Source organism: Diutina rugosa (assembly GCF_008704595.1).
Source record: "Diutina rugosa strain CBS 613 chromosome Unknown scaffold61_size66335, whole genome shotgun sequence".
Lineage (NCBI taxonomy): Eukaryota > Fungi > Ascomycota > Pichiomycetes > Serinales > Debaryomycetaceae > Diutina > Diutina rugosa.
The window spans coordinates 1,275-23,406 of NW_022995173.1; the positions used below are offsets into that span (position 1 = coordinate 1,275).

At 51.8% G+C, this 22,132-nt stretch overlaps 9 protein-coding genes across 9 annotated transcripts in view; 6 read left to right on the forward strand and 3 right to left on the reverse strand. All coding sequences in view use genetic code 12, as the record gives it.

The window, feature by feature from the left end:
• The window catches only part of DIURU_004278 (uncharacterized protein), a gene marked incomplete at both ends in the record, with an annotated part of 897 nt that extends 697 nt beyond the window's left edge, over window positions 1–200 (forward strand). The window contains one exon of the mRNA XM_034157133.1: window positions 1–200. This exon is cut by the window's left edge and continues 697 nt beyond it. Within this exon, the coding sequence (XP_034010899.1) occupies window positions 1–200 (200 nt within the window).
• Window positions 201–2,475: 2,275 nt separating this feature from the next.
• DIURU_004279 (Golgi transport complex subunit) lies at window positions 2,476–4,782 on the forward strand (the record flags this gene model as incomplete). The annotated part of the gene is made up of 1 exon (XM_034157134.1): window positions 2,476–4,782. One exon carries the CDS (start codon window positions 2,476–2,478, stop codon window positions 4,780–4,782), a length of 2,307 nt encoding a protein of 768 aa, XP_034010900.1.
• A 341-nt stretch (window positions 4,783–5,123) lies between these two features.
• Window positions 5,124–7,130, reverse strand: DIURU_004280 (putative ubiquitin-specific protease; the record flags this gene model as incomplete). Its single annotated transcript, XM_034157136.1, has 1 exon — window positions 5,124–7,130. The coding sequence occupies one exon, from the start codon at window positions 7,128–7,130 to the stop codon at window positions 5,124–5,126; it is 2,007 nt and encodes a 668-aa protein (XP_034010901.1).
• A 381-nt stretch (window positions 7,131–7,511) lies between these two features.
• On the reverse strand, window positions 7,512–9,002 carry GND1 (phosphogluconate dehydrogenase (decarboxylating); the record flags this gene model as incomplete). Its single annotated transcript, XM_034157137.1, has 1 exon — window positions 7,512–9,002. The coding sequence occupies one exon, from the start codon at window positions 9,000–9,002 to the stop codon at window positions 7,512–7,514; it is 1,491 nt and encodes a 496-aa protein (XP_034010902.1).
• Window positions 9,003–10,276: 1,274 nt separating this feature from the next.
• Window positions 10,277–11,809, forward strand: MET3 (sulfate adenylyltransferase; the record flags this gene model as incomplete). Its single annotated transcript, XM_034157138.1, has 1 exon — window positions 10,277–11,809. One exon carries the CDS (start codon window positions 10,277–10,279, stop codon window positions 11,807–11,809), a length of 1,533 nt encoding a protein of 510 aa, XP_034010903.1.
• Window positions 11,810–12,188: 379 nt separating this feature from the next.
• On the forward strand, window positions 12,189–12,905 carry DIURU_004283 (uncharacterized protein; the record flags this gene model as incomplete). Its single annotated transcript, XM_034157139.1, has 1 exon — window positions 12,189–12,905. The coding sequence occupies one exon, from the start codon at window positions 12,189–12,191 to the stop codon at window positions 12,903–12,905; it is 717 nt and encodes a 238-aa protein (XP_034010904.1).
• Window positions 12,906–13,069: 164 nt separating this feature from the next.
• DIURU_004284 (uncharacterized protein) lies at window positions 13,070–13,378 on the forward strand (the record flags this gene model as incomplete). The annotated part of the gene is made up of 1 exon (XM_034157140.1): window positions 13,070–13,378. The coding sequence occupies one exon, from the start codon at window positions 13,070–13,072 to the stop codon at window positions 13,376–13,378; it is 309 nt and encodes a 102-aa protein (XP_034010905.1).
• Window positions 13,379–13,783: 405 nt separating this feature from the next.
• Window positions 13,784–14,593, forward strand: DIURU_004285 (ubiquinone biosynthesis protein; the record flags this gene model as incomplete). Its single annotated transcript, XM_034157141.1, has 1 exon — window positions 13,784–14,593. One exon carries the CDS (start codon window positions 13,784–13,786, stop codon window positions 14,591–14,593), a length of 810 nt encoding a protein of 269 aa, XP_034010906.1.
• Window positions 14,594–15,671: 1,078 nt separating this feature from the next.
• On the reverse strand, window positions 15,672–16,727 carry DIURU_004286 (uncharacterized protein; the record flags this gene model as incomplete). Its single annotated transcript, XM_034157142.1, has 1 exon — window positions 15,672–16,727. One exon carries the CDS (start codon window positions 16,725–16,727, stop codon window positions 15,672–15,674), a length of 1,056 nt encoding a protein of 351 aa, XP_034010907.1.
• Window positions 16,728–22,132: the final 5,405 nt, after the last annotated feature.

The following is a 22,132-nucleotide window of genomic DNA, read 5'->3' on the forward strand; positions in this document are numbered from 1 at the left end:
TGCCCCCCCGCAACTACGGCTACCATCCCCTCCCGCAACCGCTTGCCCCCGTGGAGCCGGCGCCGCTCCCGCAGCCGTCACGGGCGCCACCACAAAGTGCCGCCTACCACTCCGATGACGACATGGCAGTAGCACTCACGCTCAAGCTGTTGGGGCGGCCACCATCGACGCGGATCAGTATCACCGACCTTTTGGTGTAGCATCCCCCCCCATTAACCATCTCCCCTAGCATGATTGATTTTACTCTGTTATTTTTTTTTTTTTTACGAAATAAATGGTAGGATAAGAAATTCTTACTACTAGCATTGACTAAAGATAGACGGTAGTGGCGGCGATCGTATTAGTTACAACGATGACAATAACCGACATTGTACGATTATGCAAATTGGTGAAAAGTAGTGTGGTTTCGCAGAAAATTACTGTAATGCCCCAATTGGTAGTCGTTGCAAACCATCATCGACATCCACGTACCATCTATTATGATCGCTAGGTTTTCGGAAACTGGCCAGACCCTCACCTAGGAAATTACCTGTCCGTCGTATTCACCTGCTTCCCTTACCGGATCTATGACTAATTTGGTGGCGTCTAGTGGGAAACTAGTCACTTGTTCCTCGGAGACGCCGGGGAGGCATCGGAATCATGTCTCAATGTCTCCTCGCACTACCTGGTAACTGCCCAGAGAGACATTGGGCGTAACCCGTTGTCCGATCAGGGAAGCTCGGGATCGGTTTCCTCGGGCCTCGAAGACAGACCATAACAATTACGAAGCTGGTCTCGAACAACGCGGTTGGCAAGTGAAACAATACCACTCGCCCCTCCGAGCCAACCCTGCGGCGACTGCGGTGGCGGGCTGGCGATTTATCGTACAATACTGATAACGGGCATATCTGTCTTGTGTCGACATTTACAAGAGCATTTTTCTATCTGCAGTTTTCATCGCCAGCAGCAGACGCTAACGAATCTAAGATAGAATTGTCCTGGGTGGTGGTAGTGGGGGATAGCCCCGTTTATTTCCGCTGTTCCCTTCGTTGTATTCTCCAGATTTGTGTCACTTGACTAATATGTAATTGTGATACGTCGCATGTCTCGGAAGCCGGACTAGTGGCGCCCTCGGCGGTTGCAGCCGGTCCAGTTTGCCGATGGAAACGGCACAAGGGTGACGGCCCCCTGGAGGACGCTCGGCGTACGCGGACGCTGGTCGGCTAAACCGCGGCAGTTTTTGTGGCCACTAGCCGCCACTAAATCAGCAACGGCACCGCAAATATAGACGCAGCAAGGGCAATCAGGCGGCAGCAGCCTTAGCAACGGACCCCCGGGGAAGCAGTGGGCAGCAGCCGTGGTCGAGTTGTACCGCTGCTGTCAAAAAAAAAAAAAAAAAAANGAAGACGTCAACAAAACAATTTTTCAGGCTAAAATATTTTGGGAGAGAAACTTAAGATTCTGCTACGGAAAATCGACTTTACCGTAAACTACCGACGTCACGTCAACAATAACAGTGTCAGCGGGTTAGTTTTCTTTCTGACTATATGTTGGGGGACCGTTTCACGGGGAGGCTGGGGAAACTGCCGCGGTACGTCGAGCCAAAATAGGACAAGCCTGCGATGGGTTGCGACGCTCCCGTAGCAGCCGGTCCCCCCCACACAACCCGTATCCCTTAGTCATAAGACGTCATTGGGTTTCTGTGTGGAGTGCTAGAACGTTTTTAGGGGAAATACATCGTTGTGAGACCCTTACGGGGCGTAGCTACTGGGCGGCTTACCTGGTTACCGGGGTTACCTATAAAAGAAAAGAAAATAGATGTTACGAGAGAGACGGGAAGGGGGCTACCGGACCGGCTCTACCGAGACTAGACAAGACCAAAGAGAGAGAAGACCAAAGAGAGAGAAAGCCGAGTGACACTGATGCAAGCAATGTGCCACAAGCACTGGCGATGACGGTGGTTTTTGTTTTTACAATTTTTTCTTTTTCGTCATGAGTTGCTGGTTGCACTCTGATGGTGGCGCTCCGCGGACAATGTCTCGTTATATCACTCGAGTGGGAGATGGCAGTGAGGTGTGAGTGGTCAGTGTGAGTGAGCAAGTTTAGCGGAAGTTTTCGGTAGGCGCACGACTAAGGCTTCTGATAACGACGACGAGCAAGTATATATATATATAACGCGTGGTGCCGGCGTCGATAATAACTGCGTTAGGTCGCCGAGATTTTGCGCCGGGGTTGGGGGCGTTTTTTCCTAAAGCGCAATCCTGCCACACGCCGCTACGTGGGGGCGACCCTCTCGAAACAAGTAAAAGTCGAAGCACCGTAAAAAGCTAAAGTTTATATTGAAGGGTCGGGGCTCATAACGATTATTTCAATCATCGGTGAGCGTTCGATCGAGTGCGGTCTCACAGCTACGCGCGCGCTGGAGAGTTAACATCACGTGATCACAAAACCGCGTTCGCTCAACCACCAAAGCCACCAGCTCACAATCCATAAGCTATGGACTTCCTCGACCTCGACATCGGCGGCGCCGCCGAGCTGCTGCCGCCGCCGCTGGCGCCGATACAGCCGGCGCTCCTGCTCCCGCTCGGCAACCTCGAGCTGCTCTCGCGCCGGCTCCAGCTTGGGCGGTTCATCAGCGACATCGCCGTCGCCGCCAGCGACGAGGCGACGCCGGCGCTGCTGGCGCTGGCGCCGGCAGAGGCCGATAGCATCAGTGAGAAGTACGCTCAATTGTCGCTCCAGTCGATTAAGGCGAGGGAAACGGAGTCAATTGATGGTGGCGACCACGAAGCCACTACTAGCGCTACTAGCGCCGCCACCAGCGCCGGCGCCGCCGTCGATACCGGCGCCCTTAGCGCGCGGCTATCGCGGGTGTTGGCGCCGCTGATCCCCGACACCTTAATCCGAGAAGTGTTTGCCAATCTCGAGCCCGATACCATCGCCCTGGCGACCAAGCTTAAAGGGGCGCTTGCTCGGCGCCGTTTCCGAGGTACGGTTGAAGCCGACGTCGTCAAGGCGCAGGCGCAGGTGCTCCGCGAGTACGCGCCGGTGGTGCGCCAATTTCAGCGGCTCCACCAGCAGTTGGGCGCCCTCAACCACCTCCACCAGCAGACGCGGGCGCTCTTGCGGCGCCACGGCGCCGCCGACGACACCTTTTTCGGCGACGTCACCGCGCTCAGCCACACCAAAAAGATGGTGGCGGTGAAGCGCAACCTTCTCGCCTCCTTCCGCCACCAATTCACCCTAAACGACTACGAAGAGTTTGTCCTCTCCCAAGGGGAGGTTTCAGATCCGGAATTGTTTGTTGTCCTCGAGCGAGCGGAGCATATCGTCGACCGGTGTCTGATTTTATTATCGATGGATAACCCTCAATTAGGCCAACAGATAATGGCCAAAGTGGGCGGGATAGTGGATAAAGCTCATCAGCGAGTGATCACGCTGACTCAGCGCACCCTTGAAAACTACCAGTTTGCTCTGCCTGACCGATTAGAGGCGTTACAACGGTGTTTAGCCTATTTCCGGGAGAAGCCCCATTTCTGGGAATTGATCATGAAACAGTTCGTTGACCTGCGCCAGAAACTGGTGCTTGAAGACTTCCTCCGACAGGCTCAAGGGGCCGATAATAATAACGACGCTAATGATACTAATAACAATAACGCCCGGCCGGTGTGGCTCAGCGCCCACGACCCGATACGCTATATCGGCGATTTGCTCGCCTATGTCCATGCCGTGGTGGTAAACGAGCATGAGCTGGTGGTGACCATATTTGGTAAAGACGTCGATTCTGACCCGCAATTGGCGGCGGTGGTGGAGCGGATATTGGCCCTGCTTTGCCAACCACTCCGCCTGAAACTTAGTCAGCTTATGCTGAGTCTGACACTGTTGGCCGTGGTCAACGGTATCTTCCAGCTTGTCGATTTATACCAGATGATGCTTGCTAAAGTGATGTCTAAGGAGCTGGCAGTAGTGACTACCGTAAGAGAAATGGTGAAGCTTGCACAGCATAAGTTAGTACTGATCTTACGTAATCGGCTTGCCACGATTCGTGACTCATCAGCGGCTAAATTAGAGCTCAGTCTCGACTTACAACCACCGGAATGGATTGTCCAGTACTACTCCGATTTGCTCCCCATCGTCGACGCCCTGGCGACGCCTACCCTCTGGAACTTACCCAAAGCAGACCACGACGAAGTGCTCAGCCTCGTGGTCAACCAGCCCATCGACATCTGCTTTGCCCACGTTAGTGAGCTGAAAGCCGTCGATACTAAGGCCGACGAACTCATCCTTAAGGCCAATTTCATCGACTTGGTGCTCTCAAAGACGATGCCCATCGTCATGCTCAGCGATAAGACGGTGGCCGTCAGCGATACCAGCCACCAGCTCATCGAGCAGCTCTGCCAAGTAGAGTTTACTCACTTATTAAAGAAGCTGGGCACTTATGACTACTATAACGTCATGTGCATGATCTCCGACGTCGAGGAAGACGACTTTATGGTCGAGTTCTACCAGCTGATCACGGAGAACCAGCTCTTTACTAAAGCCCACATTGAGAAAGTGGATGCTAATTTGACGGAATACCTTCCCACAGCACTTTTGGAGCTTCAGGATAAGCTTACTAAGCTTAATCTGCCGATGAGTGTCGCCGATGTCCTCGTCCAAGTCGGGGTCCGTTTCTGTCGCTTTTACTTTAAGTTTAAAGAAGTGGTCCAGGAGTACTTGCACCAGCAGCTCACATGGACCGATACTCAGGTGGCGACGATGTTGGCCGTCGAAAGCGACTACACCCCGCCAACCACCGCCTAAGCCGACTACTGCTTAGCCGGTCATTATTGCATTTAAATACATATACACAAGACACCTACTATTATCGGTTGCATTTTGTGGGGGAAGGATTTGCGCCATGAAACTAACCTTATTGTTGAGATTTTCAACATCCAGTTTATAATAAGATTAATTTGTATGCCTCCATCGCAGTTTCGAAGGGTCGTTTTTGCAGCACGAGTGTCACAAAAAGCACACAGCAAATAATCACCTGCAATCCCCCACTGTACACAAAACCCACACCGGTTTACAGATTTGCTAGTGTAGTGTCCGATTACCCAAGTCTATAAATGCGATTAGTGCCGCGGTCTATATATACACAATCAGCGGCGTTCGTAGTACAACATGTACACCGAGTTCTCCTCGTTGAGCACCTGTTCCTTCAGCACCTCCAGCACGGTGGCGTCCAGGATGCGCCAGTAAGGGCTCTTTACCACCAGCGAGAGCTTTTTGAGCTTGCGTTGTTTCAGCTTCAGCGGGTCCACCGCGAGCAACTGGGACAAGTTGACGCTCATCTCGATCTCGGCGGGCAGCGCCACCCCCAGGCGGATGTTCGACGCCGCCAGCCGTTCCAGCATCGCCAGGTGGATGATTTCCGGCTGCTTTTTCTTGAGCCCCAAGAGCTTCTTCAGGTCCTGAGGTTTCGGCAGTTCGGGGAGCTTCTCCTCGGTACACTCCTGCCACACCTCAGCCGAGATCTCGGGCGAGAGCCGGATGATGGTGCCGTCCTTGTCCTTGACGTACGTCGGTTTCCGCTTGAAACACTCGTAGTGGCCCATGGTGTGCGACCCTTGGTGGCGGATCATCAGCTTGAGCTTATAGTTGTAGACGTCGTTGGCGTTGAAGTCAAACTGGGAAAACTCCTTTTGCAAGTTGGCGAGCTGGTCCTTTGACGCATTAAGCACGCTCAGCACCACCAGCTCCGGCGGGTCCGACCCTAACAGGGTGATGTCGCCGTAGTCGCCCAGCAACAGGGTGACGTCGACCAGGGCCTCGTCGGTGCCGACGTGCTCAAACAGGCCGTTCTGCACCAGGGCGTTCTCCATATCGTTGACGTCAGTGGTTAAAACACGTGCGTGGATGTCTTCCTTCAGTGAGAGCTCCAGTAAGTGCTGGAGCTCCTCGGTATAGGGGCCAATCAGTAACTGCACTGACTCGGTGAATTTGACCCGACACGGGTTGCGCACCACCATCTGGCCGTTGAACGTCAGCCGCAGCAAGTGGATACCAAAGATCTTGGGGGGTTTGATGATCTGGTGGGTCAGCACCACCGTCAGCACCACCTGGTCCATGCCGCGGTGGCTCTTCATCAAGTCCTCAACTTCGGGGATAAGGTCCTCGTTGATGAACGCCAGCAGCTCAAGTGCTGTAAGTTGAGGGCGCAACGGGTGGTCAGGTGCAAGCTGGTCGAGCAAGAACCGCAGCCGGCACACGACGCAGTGGTAGCCATCGATCAGCTCCTGCTGTTGATGGCGGAGCATTTCGTCCAAGCTGGTGGACAATTGTTGAGGAACTGTGAGCGTCATCATCAAAAACGGGCTGAAATTAGGCTTGGAGGTGCGCTGGCATTTGGTGCACTGCATTTTCAGAAGCACGAGCCCCAGAAACGGCACGTCGGGGACCAGCGCCAGCACCACGCGGTAGTCACTGGCGGTAGCACTGACGAACTGGTCCAAATGCGACTCCAAATAGTGTTTAAACAGCCGCAATTTGTGGTTTTCCACCTCCAACGTCTCCATGATGAGCATGGTCAACTCGTGGGCGTCGTGCTGGCTGCGCAGGATTTTCGAGTTGAATATCGCCTCCAACGAGTGGAGGAACGTCCATACTGATATTGTTTTCGAGTAGGTAATGGTTTCCTGGAGTTTTTTCATAAACACGGCGAGGGCGCGGTGTAAGGGGACATCGTAGCCGTGCCAGTCAAAGCGGCCCTTTTTGGCCTTTTGCGTGGTGGCCCGCCCTTTAATGACGTTGTCCAAGATCTTGGCACTAGTCATATATCGCTCCAACTCGGCGTGGACCAGGACAAACTCGTTGAGGTACTCGGTGAGCCCCGGGAGCGCCGAGAACGCCTGGAGACTCAGGTTGGCAAAGCAGTCGTTGCGGAGGTTCTGGAGACCTGGAGTATACTTATCTGGTCGTCTGGAGAACATTGGCGCTTGGGGGAATAGCGTGGGGTAGACGATGTAGCCAACGACGACGGCGGCGATAACTGCCAGAAACGGAAGCCAGCGGGACCTTGCGGGAGACGATACCGCTTTGGTAGGGGTGGGGGGAAAGGTGGGGGAGTGTCCGGCAATGAGGTTGGCGAGCTGGCGCCCTAGATCCATAGGAAAACCGTCGTCCGAAGCTAGTAAACGTCTGGCAACGACCGGGGCTCGGAGGGGTAACAAAATCCGCACGGTCGCGCCTTTTTTTTTTTTGCTTTGGCAGGCTGCGCGCTTATGTGAGGGTGACTGTTTGTGCTAGCTGTCGCGCGTGTTTAATTGTTGGCCGCTTAGGTGGGTTTACATCAGTGCTGCAAAATACGGTGCAGCGAAAGGCACACGGCGATTGAGGGGAAGCGGGGTGAAAGGCGGGGAGAAACCCGTCTGTTTACCCCGGAGACAAAACTCCGAAGACGGCATCGACGTCGGAGTTGATTTTCCTATCAATTTTTTTTACAAGTTTTGTCATGAATTAGCTATAGACCAATTTGAGAGCTACCCTCCCTAAGCGTTGTAGGTGGAGGCAGAGACGTTACCACCTTTACCGGTCCAGTTGATGTGGATGGGCTGGTCCAAGGGCAACTCCTTCAGCTCGCACCCGGGGAGCACGCGGAAGGTGTGGGCACCGAAGTAGTCACGCTGGGCCTGCAACAAGTTGGCGGGCAACTGCGCCGATCTCAACCCGTCGTAGAAGGCGAGGGCGGTCGAGAACGCGGGGGCGGGGATCCCCCAGGTCTGGGTGTGGTTCAAGGTCTGTCTCCACCCGTCTTGAGCCTTGGTGATGGCGTCCTTGAAGAAAGGGTGGAACAACAAGTTCTCGAGGTCGGGGTGTTCGCGGTAGGCGGCGGTGATGTCCTTCAAGAACACCGAGCGGATGATGCACCCCCCGCGCCACATCAACGCGATCGAGGGGAAGTTGAGGTTCCAGCCGTAGTCCTTACCCGCCTGGCGCATCAACATGAACCCTTGGGTGTAGGAGATGATCTTGGAAGCGTACAACGCCTGTTCCAAGTTGTCGATGAACTGTTGACGTTGTTCGGGCTTGATCGGCGATTGCTCGGGGATGGTGGGGCCGGGCAACTTCTTCAGGGCGTCGACTCTGAGGTCCTTAAGCGCCGACAAGCACCGCGAGAACACGGCCTCGCCGATGAGAGTAACGGGCATCCCCAAGTCGAGGGCGTTGATCGCGGTCCACTTACCGGTCCCCTTTTGCCCGGCAGAGTCCAAGATCTTTTCCACGAGGGGCTTGCCGTCGGCGGGGTCGTTGTAGTACAAGATGTCACGGGTGATTTCGATGAGGAACGAGTCCAACACCCCCTTGTTCCAGGTGGCGAAAACGTCGCCCATCTCCTTGTCGGTGAACTTGCCCACGCGCTTCATGATGTCGTAGGCCTCGCAGATCAATTGCATGTCACCGTACTCGATCCCGTTGTGGACCATCTTCACGTAGTGGCCGGCGCCGGCCTCGCCGACCCAGTCGCAGCAGGGCTCGCCGTCCAGCTTGGCGGCGATGTCCTGGAAGATGTTCTTGATGTGGGGCCAGGCGTCAGGGTGGCCACCGGGCATGAGCGAGGGCCCGTATCTGGCACCTTCTTCACCGCCCGACACCCCCAGGCCGACGAACAAGATGCCCTTGTCCTTCAATTCGGCGTATCTGCGGTTGGTGTCTTCGAAGAACGAGTTACCCCCGTCGATGATGATGTCACCCTTGTCCAAGTAAGGGAGCAATTGGTTGATGAAGTCGTCGACGGGTTCACCGGCCTTAACCAACAACATCACCCGGCGAGGACGCTTCAACTGCTTGACCAAGTCCTCGATGGAGTGGGCGCCCAAGATCAGCTTGCCCTTGGCCTCGTTGGCCAAGAAGTGGTCGACCTTGGCCACGGTACGGTTGTAGGCGACCACGGTGTAGCCGTGGTCGGCGGCGTTGAGGATGAGGTTCTGCCCCATCACCGCGAGCCCAATCAACCCGAGATCACCTTTAGCTTCCAGCATTGTCTTATCAGTGGGTTTGTTAGCGAGTTAAAAGCAGAAAGTCACTGACGTGATAGTTAGCCAACAAAGCAAGAAATTGTTTGTGCGAAGCGCACACCTTTTATACAAGCGGGGAGGGGAGGGGGGCGCCGGGCGAGGTTTTCGGACGGGTGCAGGCCATGGAGTGCGAGAGACACCCACACACGCCTGGCGGCGCGACGTCTGGCAATTTTCTGCGTCCTTATTAATTGAGGGGCAAACGCCGCAAACGGGCTCACTAACGCCTTAGTCATGAACACCTAAGACGGACGTGTCTCCAAATTACTACCCTTGATTAATGGATAAGAGTTGGGTGGATCATCGCCTTGATTCGGGAGTGTGGGGGTGGACGAGCGGCTGGGAGTGAAAATTTTGGCCATGTGCCGTCCGGCCGAAGGGAACCGGGTCCTCGGAGGTACCTTTTGGTTTATCGATACGTTTGGTCGGCGATAATGTGGGGGGGAGGCAGTACGTGGTGGTGTTTGGCTGCCTGCACGGGGCGCTGTCCCGATTAAGCAGTTCCCCCGGTGAAATTCTTTGCTCCTGCACGGGGCGGGGGAGCGGGGCGTGTCCCACCCGAATTTCGTTTGGGTTCCAGCCAACAGAAATAGCAGCACCATTGACCCACTGAAACCCGATGAATCCAACTGAAAATGACCTGGTTTCGGTTGTTTAGGGGATGGTTATGTCAGTGGTATTCTCAAAATTCGCTTGATTCGGTGGGATCAGTGATTTTTCACTCCCCTCTTCTCTACTAGTACTACGATGATCTGATAGTCACTTTTATCGGAAAACCGACTCTAACGCCTACTCAAACTCTATCTGCTAGATTCCCCGCACGGCTGGATCCGACATCTTATATACCCCATCTATATTTCCATCGCCCTGTCGCCTCAGTTGCCGACACATCTGAGATTACACTGTCATAGAGACAGAGCCACCTGCAGAACTGTGGCGGGCCGCGACCGTTGCCTGACACGTCCCCAATACTACCCCACCAAAGATGGCACCACAGTAAAGGAATGAATTGATGATGGTGGTGGCGGTTGTGGCGGATGCCAAGATGTTTCAGTGCCACAGGTTTCGTTTCCGTTGGTGGGCTTAGCCTCAGTGTGGTAGTTCTTGGCCGGTGGTTTTGTTTGGTGGTAGTCCGACTAGGTGATCACACGTGACCTATGCTAACCACACCCGCCAACCTATAAAGCATCTGATCGGCACGATTTACTAAAGTCACAACCCTCGAGGACAACCGAAAGATGCCGATCCCTCAACCCCACGGTGGCGAGCTTCTCGACCTCGTCCAGCGCGATGCCTCTAAGCGGGACCAGCTCCTCGCCGAAGCGAAGCTGTTGCCGCAACTCGTGTTGACGCCCCGCCAGTTGTGTGACTTGGAATTGTTGTTGAACGGTGGGTTTTCTCCCCTTGACGGGTTCTTGAACCAGGACGACTACGAGCTGGTGGTGTCGGAAATGAGATTGGCGCTGAAAATCAACCCTGCCACCGGTAAGGGCTACTTGTGGCCGATCCCGATCACGCTTGATGTCGATGCTGCCTCGGCCCAATCGCTCAAACAAGGTGAAAGAGTGGTGCTCGTTGATTTGAGAGATGAGACCCCCTTGGCCATTTTGACGGTGGAACTGGTGTACCAGCCCAATAAGCAAGTCGAGGGCGAAAAGGTGTTCAGAGGCGACCCGGAACACCCCGCGGTGAAATACTTGCACGAGACCGCTGGCGACTGGTACGTGGGTGGTAAGTTGCAAGGGCTCAACTACCCCAAGCACTACGACTACACCGAGTTCCGTAAGACCCCCCAGGAATTGAGACAAGAATTCTCGAGATTGGGGTGGGACACGAAGAAGATCGTCGCTTTCCAAACGAGAAACCCCATGCACAGAGCCCACAGAGAACTCACGGTGAGAGCGGCTAACGATTTGGGCGAGGGCGAAGGCCAGATTTTGATCCACCCCGTGGTCGGTCTCACCAAGCCTGGCGACATCGACCACCACACCAGAGTGAAAGTGTACCAGCAAATCCTCAAAAAGTACCCCGACAACTTGGCTACCCTCTCGCTTTTGCCCCTCGCCATGAGAATGGGTGGGGACAGAGAAGCCTTGTGGCACGCTTTGATCAGAACCAATTACGGGGTCGACCATTTCATTGTTGGTCGTGACCACGCTGGGCCCGGTAAGAACTCGGCCGGGGTTGATTTCTACGGTCCTTACGACGCTCAAGAGTTATTGGCTCAATACGAAGACGAATTGGAAATCAAAATCGTCCCCTTCCGCATGGTCACTTACTTGCCGGACGAAGACCGCTACGCTCCCATCGACACCATCGACACTCTGAAAGTGAAGACGGCCAACATCTCCGGCACCGAGTTGCGCAACAAGTTGCGTACCGGCGACGACATCCCCGAGTGGTTCTCGTACCCCGAGGTGGTGAAGATCTTGAGAGACACCAACCCGCCGAGATCAAAGCAAGGGTTTGTCATTGCCATCGACAACAGCGACAAGAAGGGCGACTACTTGGGCCACGCCCTCGAGGCGACGTTGAACCAGTTCCCGGGGAGAAAGATCACTAAGGTCGACGCCACCAAGTACGACGCGTTTATCATTAGTGAACTTGTGCGTGCCGGGGCTGGTGTCATTGCCACTGGCCCTCAGGCGCTGGTATCGGCGGCGGCGACCGCTGTCGGCAGCGGCAACTCGTACGCTCCGGACTTGTCCGGGTCGTTGGAAGACGCCGTCGAACTGACGGTGGCGTTCTTGAAGGAACAAGGGTTCTACTAAATTTATATTTAAAAGCTCGGGCTAGCCCCGACATGTATCATAGACTATAGACAAATAGAAAGTTAGAGAAAGGAGTAATAGTTCTTTGTTTTGATTTGTTCAGGCTTGATTTGTCATCATCAATTTTCAGAGACCATCCAGACACTGGAGTTAAGGTCTTCATCTATACGCCATAAGTCATCATTTGTTCAAATATGAAACGTATATGATTAAATTTCAGTCTGATTAATCAAATAAGTGATTTGATTATTCAATTTTCACTCTATTAGTTACTGAATCTTATAATTGCTAGTAGGCCTTCGCGCGATCTCATCCGGACCACCGCGCACTAAGCTACACTCCAGCCACAACTCCCATATCAACCCTCCCACAAATCGCCATGTTTGCTCGCACCGGTGTTGCCAGCATGCGAAGGGTGTTAGCGGCCAAGCCCGCTTTCACTAGCTGGAGATCGTTATTCATCCAGACGTTGGAAACCCCCAACGAGAATGCCCTCAAGTTTCTCCCCTCGACCAAGATCCTCGGCGACGGCCAGACCAAGGAGTTTCTCAGCGGCCGCGAGGCGGCGTGCCTGCCACTTGCCGTGAAGCTTTTCACCGTCGACGGCGTCCGCCTGGTGATGTACGGGCCCGACTTTATCACCGTGGAAAAGAAGCTGGGCGACTGGAACATCTTGAAGCCCGAGATCTTTGCCATTTTGACCGAGTACTTGAATAACGGCACTCCCATCATTTCTGAGGACGTCGACTTACATGAATTGGAGATTAACGACGACGACGACGACGTGGTGGCGATGATTAAAGAGCTCATCTTCACGCGGATCCGCCCCGCCATCCAAGACGACGGGGGCGATATCGAGTTTGTGGAGTTCAAAGAGGATACCGGTACCGTCTACCTCCGGTTAAAGGGGGCCTGTCGCTCGTGTGACTCGCTGAGCGTCACCCTTAAGAACGGCATCGAGCTGATGCTTAAACACTATATTGAAGAGGTGGAGCTGGTGGAACCGATTGAAGAGGAAGTGGAAGAAGAAGAGCCTGAGCCCCAGTTCGAAGCGGCCCAGCTTAACCCGGTGGCCCGTGGTCCCCCCGCATTATAATCTGTATATATGAATGATGATCCCATGGTATGGTTTGATACCTTCTCTGGTCCTTCTCTGATATGATCCGTCTCTGAAACACTCTATTACCCTGATTTTGTTTGATTTTCTGTTGCTTAATTTACCCTTATTTACCACCATCGACTTCCTCATCATTGTTCGCGATGGCACTGATGATGGCGATGATGGCGGGGGCCGCCGCCGCCGAGACTCGCTACAAGCTCGAGGTGACCACTACCGAAAAGCTTGTCACTTGCTACGTTGTTCCCGATACGGTGGACCCGGTCCCGTTGGGGGCTTACGTCTACTGTATCCAGGGGATGGTGGTCCCCTTGGTCGGCGCCAACGATGACGTGGCCAAATTGGCCCAACTACTCCTGAAGAAATTGAATAAACCAGTGTATTTGAGTGTTAGTGTCGACCAGTGGGACATGGTCCTGCTTTTCCAGGACATTATGGCTGAGATTGACTAGCCGTTGGAGTCTACACCTAATGATACGTGTTCACTGATGAGTGCCACATCCCTAAGTTCAATGGCTCCATGATTGAAACTAAGAGGCTAATTTGAGTCAGTGATACCAAATCAATCATCTGATACTAATTTTAATTTCAAGAGTTCTCCTATGCGGGCACCTTTAGCTTAGTGATGGCTCGTGATGGTGCTCTGATTGATGCCCCACACTTTCACCCCAAACACGACCTCAATTCCAATAAATCCAATAACATAACGATTAATCATAATAACATAACAATAATAGATAATCAAATAGAGTCAGTTGCCCCCACGATTGGCCCCGCTGGATCCGCTTCGGAGGGTTGCTCGCCGCGGCGGCGTTAACCCTCACCACCAATCCACTCCACTCCACACACACACACCCATGTCTCGTCCCTCGATCGCCATCTTTGGCGGCAATGGCTTTCTCGGGCTGGCGTTGGTTCGCCACGGCGTGAAAAGAGGCTACGACGTGCTTGCCATCAGCCGCCGGGGCGAGCCGCCAGCGGGGATCGAAGCCCAGCCCTGGGCGAGCTCTGTCCAGTGGCTCAAGGGCAATATCTTTGAACCAAACACTTATGCCGACAAATTGAAAGGCGTCGACACCGTGGTCCACTCGATTGGCTTGTTATTTGAGGACCCCCGCTACAAGAAGATCGCCAACTCCAACTTGAAGCTGGTGGACGATATTGCCCAAACCATCAGCTGGGCGGCGCTGAAAGGGTCAAACCCGATGGACCGCAGCTACTACCACACCTACGAGGCCGTCCAGCGCGATCTGGCGGTGGTGTTGGCCGATACCTTCGTCCAGGCTAACCCCGATAAGGGTCATACCATGGTGTATATCAGTGCCGACAGCCAGCCGCCGTTGGTGCCGCTGGACTACCTCACCACCAAGCGCGAGGCCGAGTTCGAGTTGCTGAATAAACCCGATTTGCGGGCGATATTGATGCGCCCGGGGTTCATGTACGACGCCCACTCCCACCACTTTGCCAACCGCGATATCGTTAAAGGGGTGCTTCAAATCGGGTACTCGATCAAAGATTGTCTCTTTGGCAACAAGATCAAGGCGCTCAACAACGCCATCAAGCCGCCGGTGCTGACGGACCAGGTGGCGGAGGCGATGTACGCTAAGATCGAGCTGGGGACGCTGGGGGTGGTGCCGCTCGACGAAATCAAGAAGTTTAAGGCCTGAAAGTTAAACTTGGTCGAATGTGAGATCCGATGATGATGCTGTGTTGTCTTCTAAATGATACCGAGATCGAGGAAGTTGTCGGCACCGACAAGTGTATATACCAGTGGTGACTGTTGATTGATGACTATACTCAACAATTTCAACACGTTACGTTCTGTCATGTGTAGGAAATCACGACTCCATCATGATAAACTTATTATGTAGCCACGCGTTGAGCAACCACCGCTAATGGTTAATATCAGTCAAAGGTCAAACAAAATTGATTTTTCAAAAAGAAAAGATATCTTCAATAGATAATCGTATTTACATGGATCAATCGATGCGTCCTACGATTCGCCTGACTTCGAGATTCTATTGACTCCTCTCATCGCCAGACATTAAAAGCCAAAACAGCTAATACACGCTTCACTATTTACCACAGCAAATACTCCCACCTGTTTAGGAAAACGTAGATGGCATTAAATGGGTAATTTGAACCAGGGAGTAAAATTCCACAGTCCCTATTAACATCAATAACTATAGCGCAAGGGCATCAATCAAGAAACAACCAGTTCAGCACCTCGAGGCATTTAGTAACGCCGACGTAACTTTCGGACCGCCAGAAGCTCGTTCATGATGCTACCACTTTCACGTAAAGCTGATCCTAAAGGGTTATCATTATAATCTTAAAACGATGAGACCGAGGAACCGTCCAAAACTTTATCATGATCGCTCCCACTCCAAGTGACCCTAGCAAGTGGTCATTGTTGAATCCGAACTAGCGCCGACGGTAGCGATAGATCCAAACCACCTGTCCCTCGCAAAGCCAGTGATAGGCTGTACTCAACCAACCTTTGTCGTAAAGTTATTGACGCAACGTCATGGCAGGATGCAAAAGAGTCTTGGTGTTGGTGAAAACTTTCATGAGAGTCAGCAAGTTGTTATACAAGCGTATGAGGTATGTTACGCTAGAGGTTTGTGTCGGCACAGCGATGAGCACGCCTATCTTTGACAATTCTGCCTATACTAATAACCCAAACTCATCATTGTGAACATGCTTTTTACATTAAATGCTAAACTTAACTCTCAAACATATTTCTCAGTCGGTGTCAGAATCGGGTACCACGACATCAATCATACGGGGGTCCTCAAAAACAAATACCTTTTCCACGCGCATAGTATCGGGATCATTCAACGCAGAGCGTTTCGCTTCTTTGACAAAACGCATGATCTTGGAAAAGAAATCAGACCGCTTCTTTCTCTTTCTGCCCCTAGGGGTGTTAGATGATCTGCCAGTGGAACCAGGCAGGGGCACATTTTGCTCGCCAGTAGAGCCGGACGGGGAGATGTCTTGCTCGCCAATAGAGCCGGGCAGGGCGATATTTTGCTCACCAGTAGAACCGGGCAAGAGGATATTTTGCTCGCCAATAGAGCCAGGCAGGGGGATATTTAACTCGACAATGGGACGGGGCAAGGTGGTGTCTTGCTCCCCAATGGAGCTGGACAGGGCGATATTTTGCTCACCAGTAGAACCGGGCAAGAGGATATTTTGCTCGCCAAAGTAGCCAGGCAGGGGGATATTTAACTCGACAACGGGACGGGGTAAGGTGGTGTCTTGCTCCCCAATGGAGCTGGACAGGGCGATATTTTGCTCGCCAGTAGAACCGGGCAGGAGGATATTTTGCTCGCCAAAGTAGTCGGGCAGGGGGATATTTAACTCGACAATGGGACGGGGCAAGGTGGTGTCTTGCTCCCCAATAGAACCGGGCAGGGCAATGTTTTGCTCGCCAGTGGAGCCGGGCAGGGAGATGTCTTGCTCCACAATTACGGGGTTCTCGAACTCGGGAGGCGATTCATCAACAGCGTCATCAGATGGAACATCAGATGTAGTGGGCAGAGCCTTTTCAGCAGCTTTACGGAACACCTTCAAAAGGGAGTCCTTTGCCTGGTCAGACAACTCCTTACCATATTGCTCGAGCAAGTCAGTCGCGTTGTATGTCTCACCGGAAAGAGCAGAGCAAAGTATTCTGTGAATCTGAGCGACGTCAGTGTCATCATAAATAACACCAAGTATATCCAAGATTAAGCGCGTGAGTTTCTTGACGGGCACGTTAGCTCTCAATTTGTCCAGTTCCTCGTCGACCACTTCCCCCATGACTTGCCGGAGGTGGTCACAAACAGCGTCAAATTCGCGGCCTCTGATAACGGTTTGCAGTAAGATACTCGAAACTAAGTCACGTTGGATGTCGATAGGAACGAAGGTAATGTCAACCTTATCAATGAGTACGTTCAAGAACCTCAATGCGCCGCGTACAAGCGATTTATGGCGGCTATTTTTGCACACCGCCGTCACACCCTTGCAATAGCCAGGTACATCCAAACGTTTCACCGTTTCCGTTTCAATGAACTCGTGTAAACGTTCGAGGCACCGTAACTTTATGGATGTCAGATGCTTTGAACTCTCCAATATGCTGCGAATAAACAGCCCCGCGGGGAATGGGGGTCTTGCCATTGTACAAATAGAGACCACTATAGGTACTCAGGGCAAGTCACCAGCGTGATGATTGGTGGTTTCTTTTGAAATTCTGGGGTCGCTTATCAACTGGTGTGGAGGTGGAGTGCGGGGTGTGTGGTAGGAAAAAGGGGCAGTCTTAGTTAGGATCTGTCAATTGAGTGACGTTAGCTAATAGTCCCCTGAGACCAGCGACGTAGAGTTGAACTGACTAAGTTCCGATCCCCTCTCCCACTGGATCTAGGGATGATTATATACTAGAGAGGGAGACGGGTCAAACGAGCCAGGGCTCAAGAGAGAACGACCTCCCTCGAAGCCCCCTAGTCGTCGGCTAGTTGGTAAAGGGAAACCGAAGGGTCGGGGCCGTGTGCAGGATCTCCTACAAGTTGATCTCACCACTGGCAGCGATAACCATCTTTAGGGGGAGCCCTTTATATCCCTCCTAGATTTCAAGGATGTGATGGAATGATCGGGTGAAGTGAAATATTAGGATCAAGTAGTTATTATAGGTTCAGTCACTTCTATATGTTTAAGTTGAGCGCCGTTTTATCGCTCGTTATCATGCTATATGTGCGATGAGATCATCCGCTGGTCGGACTTATGCGATAATTAAATCCGCCTTTTTACTGGAATTACCAAATTAATTTACGGTATAGCAATTAAAATGCAAAATCTAGAGACAATTGAAACATACGGAAGTTCGAACCCAGGAGGTATCCAATGCAAAAAATCGAATGATTGTATGTATATAATGGGTCGTTTCTTATAGGTAGTAGGGGGTGATGCTTAGTTTTTGTTTGCGAGTGTTCGGCTGAATTTAAGATAGCTTATTTGATACAATTGAAGATGAGAGCCTTCAAGGAAGCCGTCAAAACGAGCCCAAAAAACGACGCTGACCTGGTGGCGGTTGGCTCCAGCTGCCATGTATTCATACTGGTTCAGCAACTCCTTCCGCTCATTTGAAAACGTGGTTCCGAGATTTATGGGTGACAACGTCAAAATGAACGATTTGCGTTGTTCAACTCTCTTGATAAGGAAGGCTTGCTTGTACTCCACGGTATACTTCGAAGAAATTGGCAAGAGACCCCAAGTTTTGCCGGCTATACTCGCGTTTGCTATCTCGGCATCTGCTTCCTGTCTTATGGCCACCTCCAATCAATTACGATTAGTCAGAGGCTGTTGGCATGGTCAAGGTTTCCCTTCATACCATCCTGGAATCTCGCTGAGAAATCACTATGGGCAACCGCAAACTTTCTGGCTCCCGTATAGTATCTCAAGCATGAAGAACGAGCGTAACTACTTCGATGTCGAGGGCTGTACGAATTCATGTTCGATTGATTGAAATAGCATCCGATACGTAAAGTTGTTGTGGATAGTGTGATTTTGAAGAGAAAGAATCCCCAATGTTTTGAGAAACCTCTCACAATTACCAGGAATCGATAGTTTGAGTTCTGTTCCTACGATCAACGTTAAAACAACATTTGAATACGGTGACTTCACTCATGATCAATCTAACACCAGTACGACTTATATATTCACGGCAGCAATTTTGGTTCAATATCACAGCTCTCAAAACTGGAAAAATGAACCGTAAAAGACGGTTGGCGGCTAGAGTGCTCTTCACAAAGATCGTGACGAGTAACGACACCGACGATTCTAAAGTCGAAACCACATACAAAGAACCCACTCATCCTCAACCAACACTAAGTTTGATAGCATTGTCCCTGCACACAGCTGTTGATCGGGGCTTACAGAGAAGCGCGAGTGTCAACATGATCGCCGCCGCATACTCTGTGGCCAAATGGAGGGTACAAATGTCAACGCCCACGACAGCATCCCCTTCACTAATTACTCATATTAAGCCCCACATGTAAGGTATTCAGCCGACAATCCCTTAAACTTCGCAAGTTTCGGGATGCTCGTCGCCTTGTCGACCGCCACATCGTGTTCGCTGCCACAGTATTCGATGGAGGCCTACCAAGGCCTAAATCGGTTACCGTGCCGTTTCAAGTTGTAAGAGTCATTGTGTTGGACTCTAAGGATTTTCGGAAAGCCGTCGGAATCTTGGATCACGCGTTCGTTGCATCCACCAGTTGACAATCTTGCCGAGGTCTTTCCTTCCCTAAACGAATTGACCAATTGACTGTTGATAGTGACCGCCATGTTGCACACCACTGCGCTTTAGGCTGAGGCTTTGCTGGGGTGTTGAGATTGTCGTTGGAAGTGTCTCACAATATTGACACAAATGCAAGAAAATAACGCGATGATGCCATAAAAACAAGTGGAAACCTGCTGTATATCTAGCCACAAACACACAATGATGACGCTGATAGTTGCCACGACGCTATCTGGTTCCTTTGGGGAACGCGTCGCTCGCTCATTCTCATTGGCGTGTACACCCCAAAATTCGCCACTGGACGGGCAGTATAACCGTTGAAAAGATGATGGACATCTAAAAGAGTATCCCTGGTACCTCAATAAGCGTGCTCTTTGTCTCTTTGAGCGCGTAGAGTGGCGTCGTGTGAGATGGATGCCTTAGCTGACGAACGGGAACTCAACAACGGGTATCTCGAGTGACAAAGGGTCTCCAAACTCATTGGAGAGGACCATATCGATGGCAATAGCTCAGAGTCGCTTGTTTAGCTGAGTTTTGCCTCTGTAATCGTCCATCGGGCATGAAAATTTCATGTTTATCTGCACGATGAGCGCGGCCCTGATTGGACGGTGTCGCCAACAGACACTAGGTCCTGGGTAGTATACGATGTCGACGACATCGTGTGGGGATGTAAAACCACGCCAGCCTTGATTAATTACGATATATCGTTTGGATGTGGCTGGTTTTCACTTGCTTTGCTCATATGAGGGGGTACCCCCTTGTGATCACGTGGGTAAGTTTGCTTGCTGAATAATGTCGGATGCAAAATATCCATGACCCGGCAGGGCACCTTTCCTGCTGATGTTTAGTGCAAGGGGACTGACTCTTGTGGCATGAATCCTTAGTAATATTGCATGAGCGCATACGATATCACTCTAGGGAAGTGCATTGGCATTTTGAAGGGACACCAAGCATTGATGGCAACATCAAAGGACTCCCCCAGCGTCATCAATGGCTTCCGTGTTATCCTACGGCGTTTTGCTTGACTTTCCACGTGGTATCCTCAATATCTATCACATGCCCTTCAATACTGATAAATTCGCGCATAACCTTATCTTCGATATCACAGAGAGGTTTCATTTGGCAATACGAGTGTCATTTGCGCTATCACTTGCAGTGATTTGAGTGCCAGCAAGGTGGACATTTCGAGTACATTGCTTGACACACCAAGTCTACTGTGATCTTTCAAAGGGGACAACACTCTGAACCGCGATGGGAGGCATCACAAGCAGTCCACTATGTTGAGTGTCTGGTACACACGTCTGCCATTATCTACAAAGTTCACCACGGGCCTCATATTCTGTGGGAATACGTTGTCACAGCACCTGACGCCCACATATCCCTCTGTTGACGAGTCAGAACTGATACTAGATCCCGTCCAGTTGTATTTCGGGGCACAATTCGATTACTGACTAGTAGTTCTTGAGCTCATATCCCACCACACCAAGACTGACTAAGTTATCTATTATCGTGTAATATGATGAATTCGTCTGATTACTTTTGAGTTGGGATGGAAATTGTATGAGCTTGAACTGCTTGCGATCAAACACCGTTACGCTGCTGCTGACATCACTCTCATGAACGAAGGCGGTGCTCCAGATAGTCTAAAAGTCGACTCAAGAAGCTAATTAACCAATGAAGTACTCCCGACTTGATGACAGCCTCTTTCAGTATGCACTTCGACAACTACGACGTTATTAAGTGGCCATCTAAAGGTTATTTGGGGACAACAGTCTCAAATTGACGACTCAATACACTTGACACCTTCATCGGTACTCATGGCATTCTCCTACAAGTTGATAGCTATGGTCTCTCTGAGTATCGACATATACATGTAGATGGGGGGCACACTACATAACACTAATCATTCAAATAAGGTATATATCGTGCATCCTACGCGTCGGGTAATAATGGTAACCACATTCTACGGCTATATTTTCAAGTTTACATTCACACGATTGAAAGTAGTTTGCATTTCCAATGGGGTTGAACATCACGAATAGTCTCGGTTTCTTGTGAACTCAATGGAAAATACAAGAATTAATTGACGCCAGGCCGAACCCTAACGACTCTATGTCCCGCATAGGCGCGTGACTGGTCTACATCACTGCTGGAGAACGGGTTTGACATCGCGTTGAGGAAGCGGTGGACGAAGTGGGTCCTCTGGCATATCATCGAGACCGTCGTCCGTGTTCGCGTCGGAACCGCTGTCATCCATGACACTCCGCGATCCCCTCCCATGATTTGGACAGCCTTGCTGGACTCGGCAAGTATCTCAGTATCGTCACCTGAAAAAACCGAACAGATGACCATGATGTAGTTGGTGTCGGGGAAATTCCAAATAGACGAACACGCCCATCATCAGCAATGCTAGGAGAGGACTAAGTTAAGTAACCAGCATATCCATCTCTAAACGGCGCTCCTTTTTATCTAACACCTAGTACCACACCGCCATTCGTCTTAGGGCACGACAACGACGTCAGGCTGCAGAGTCCACGGCAGCATTAGCGGCCAGTGCAGCAGCAATGCCAGCGTCGACGCCAGCTCCGCGGTTGCCGTCACCGTCCCATACGGCTTCGGGGTGCCGGCAAAGATGCGTGTGGCGAAGATGGGCGGGGCGAGGCTGTGGGCGGCAGAGTCACGGTGGCGGAGAACCATCGCTGAACCAAGCACTTGAGCCAGCCACGCCGGAGCCAGCCACGCCGGAGCCAGCCACGCCGGAGCCAGCCACGTTGCCGACGTGCCGATCCCGAAAGCCTGTCCTCGGTGCAGGACACCAATATATATAGAGCAGCTTCGCGCCCGGTGAAAATTTTCTTCACGTCCCTTGAGCACCCTAGCCACCGGCTTTGACTCCTCCCTCAGTCCCTGCAGTAAACTTGGACGCACAGGG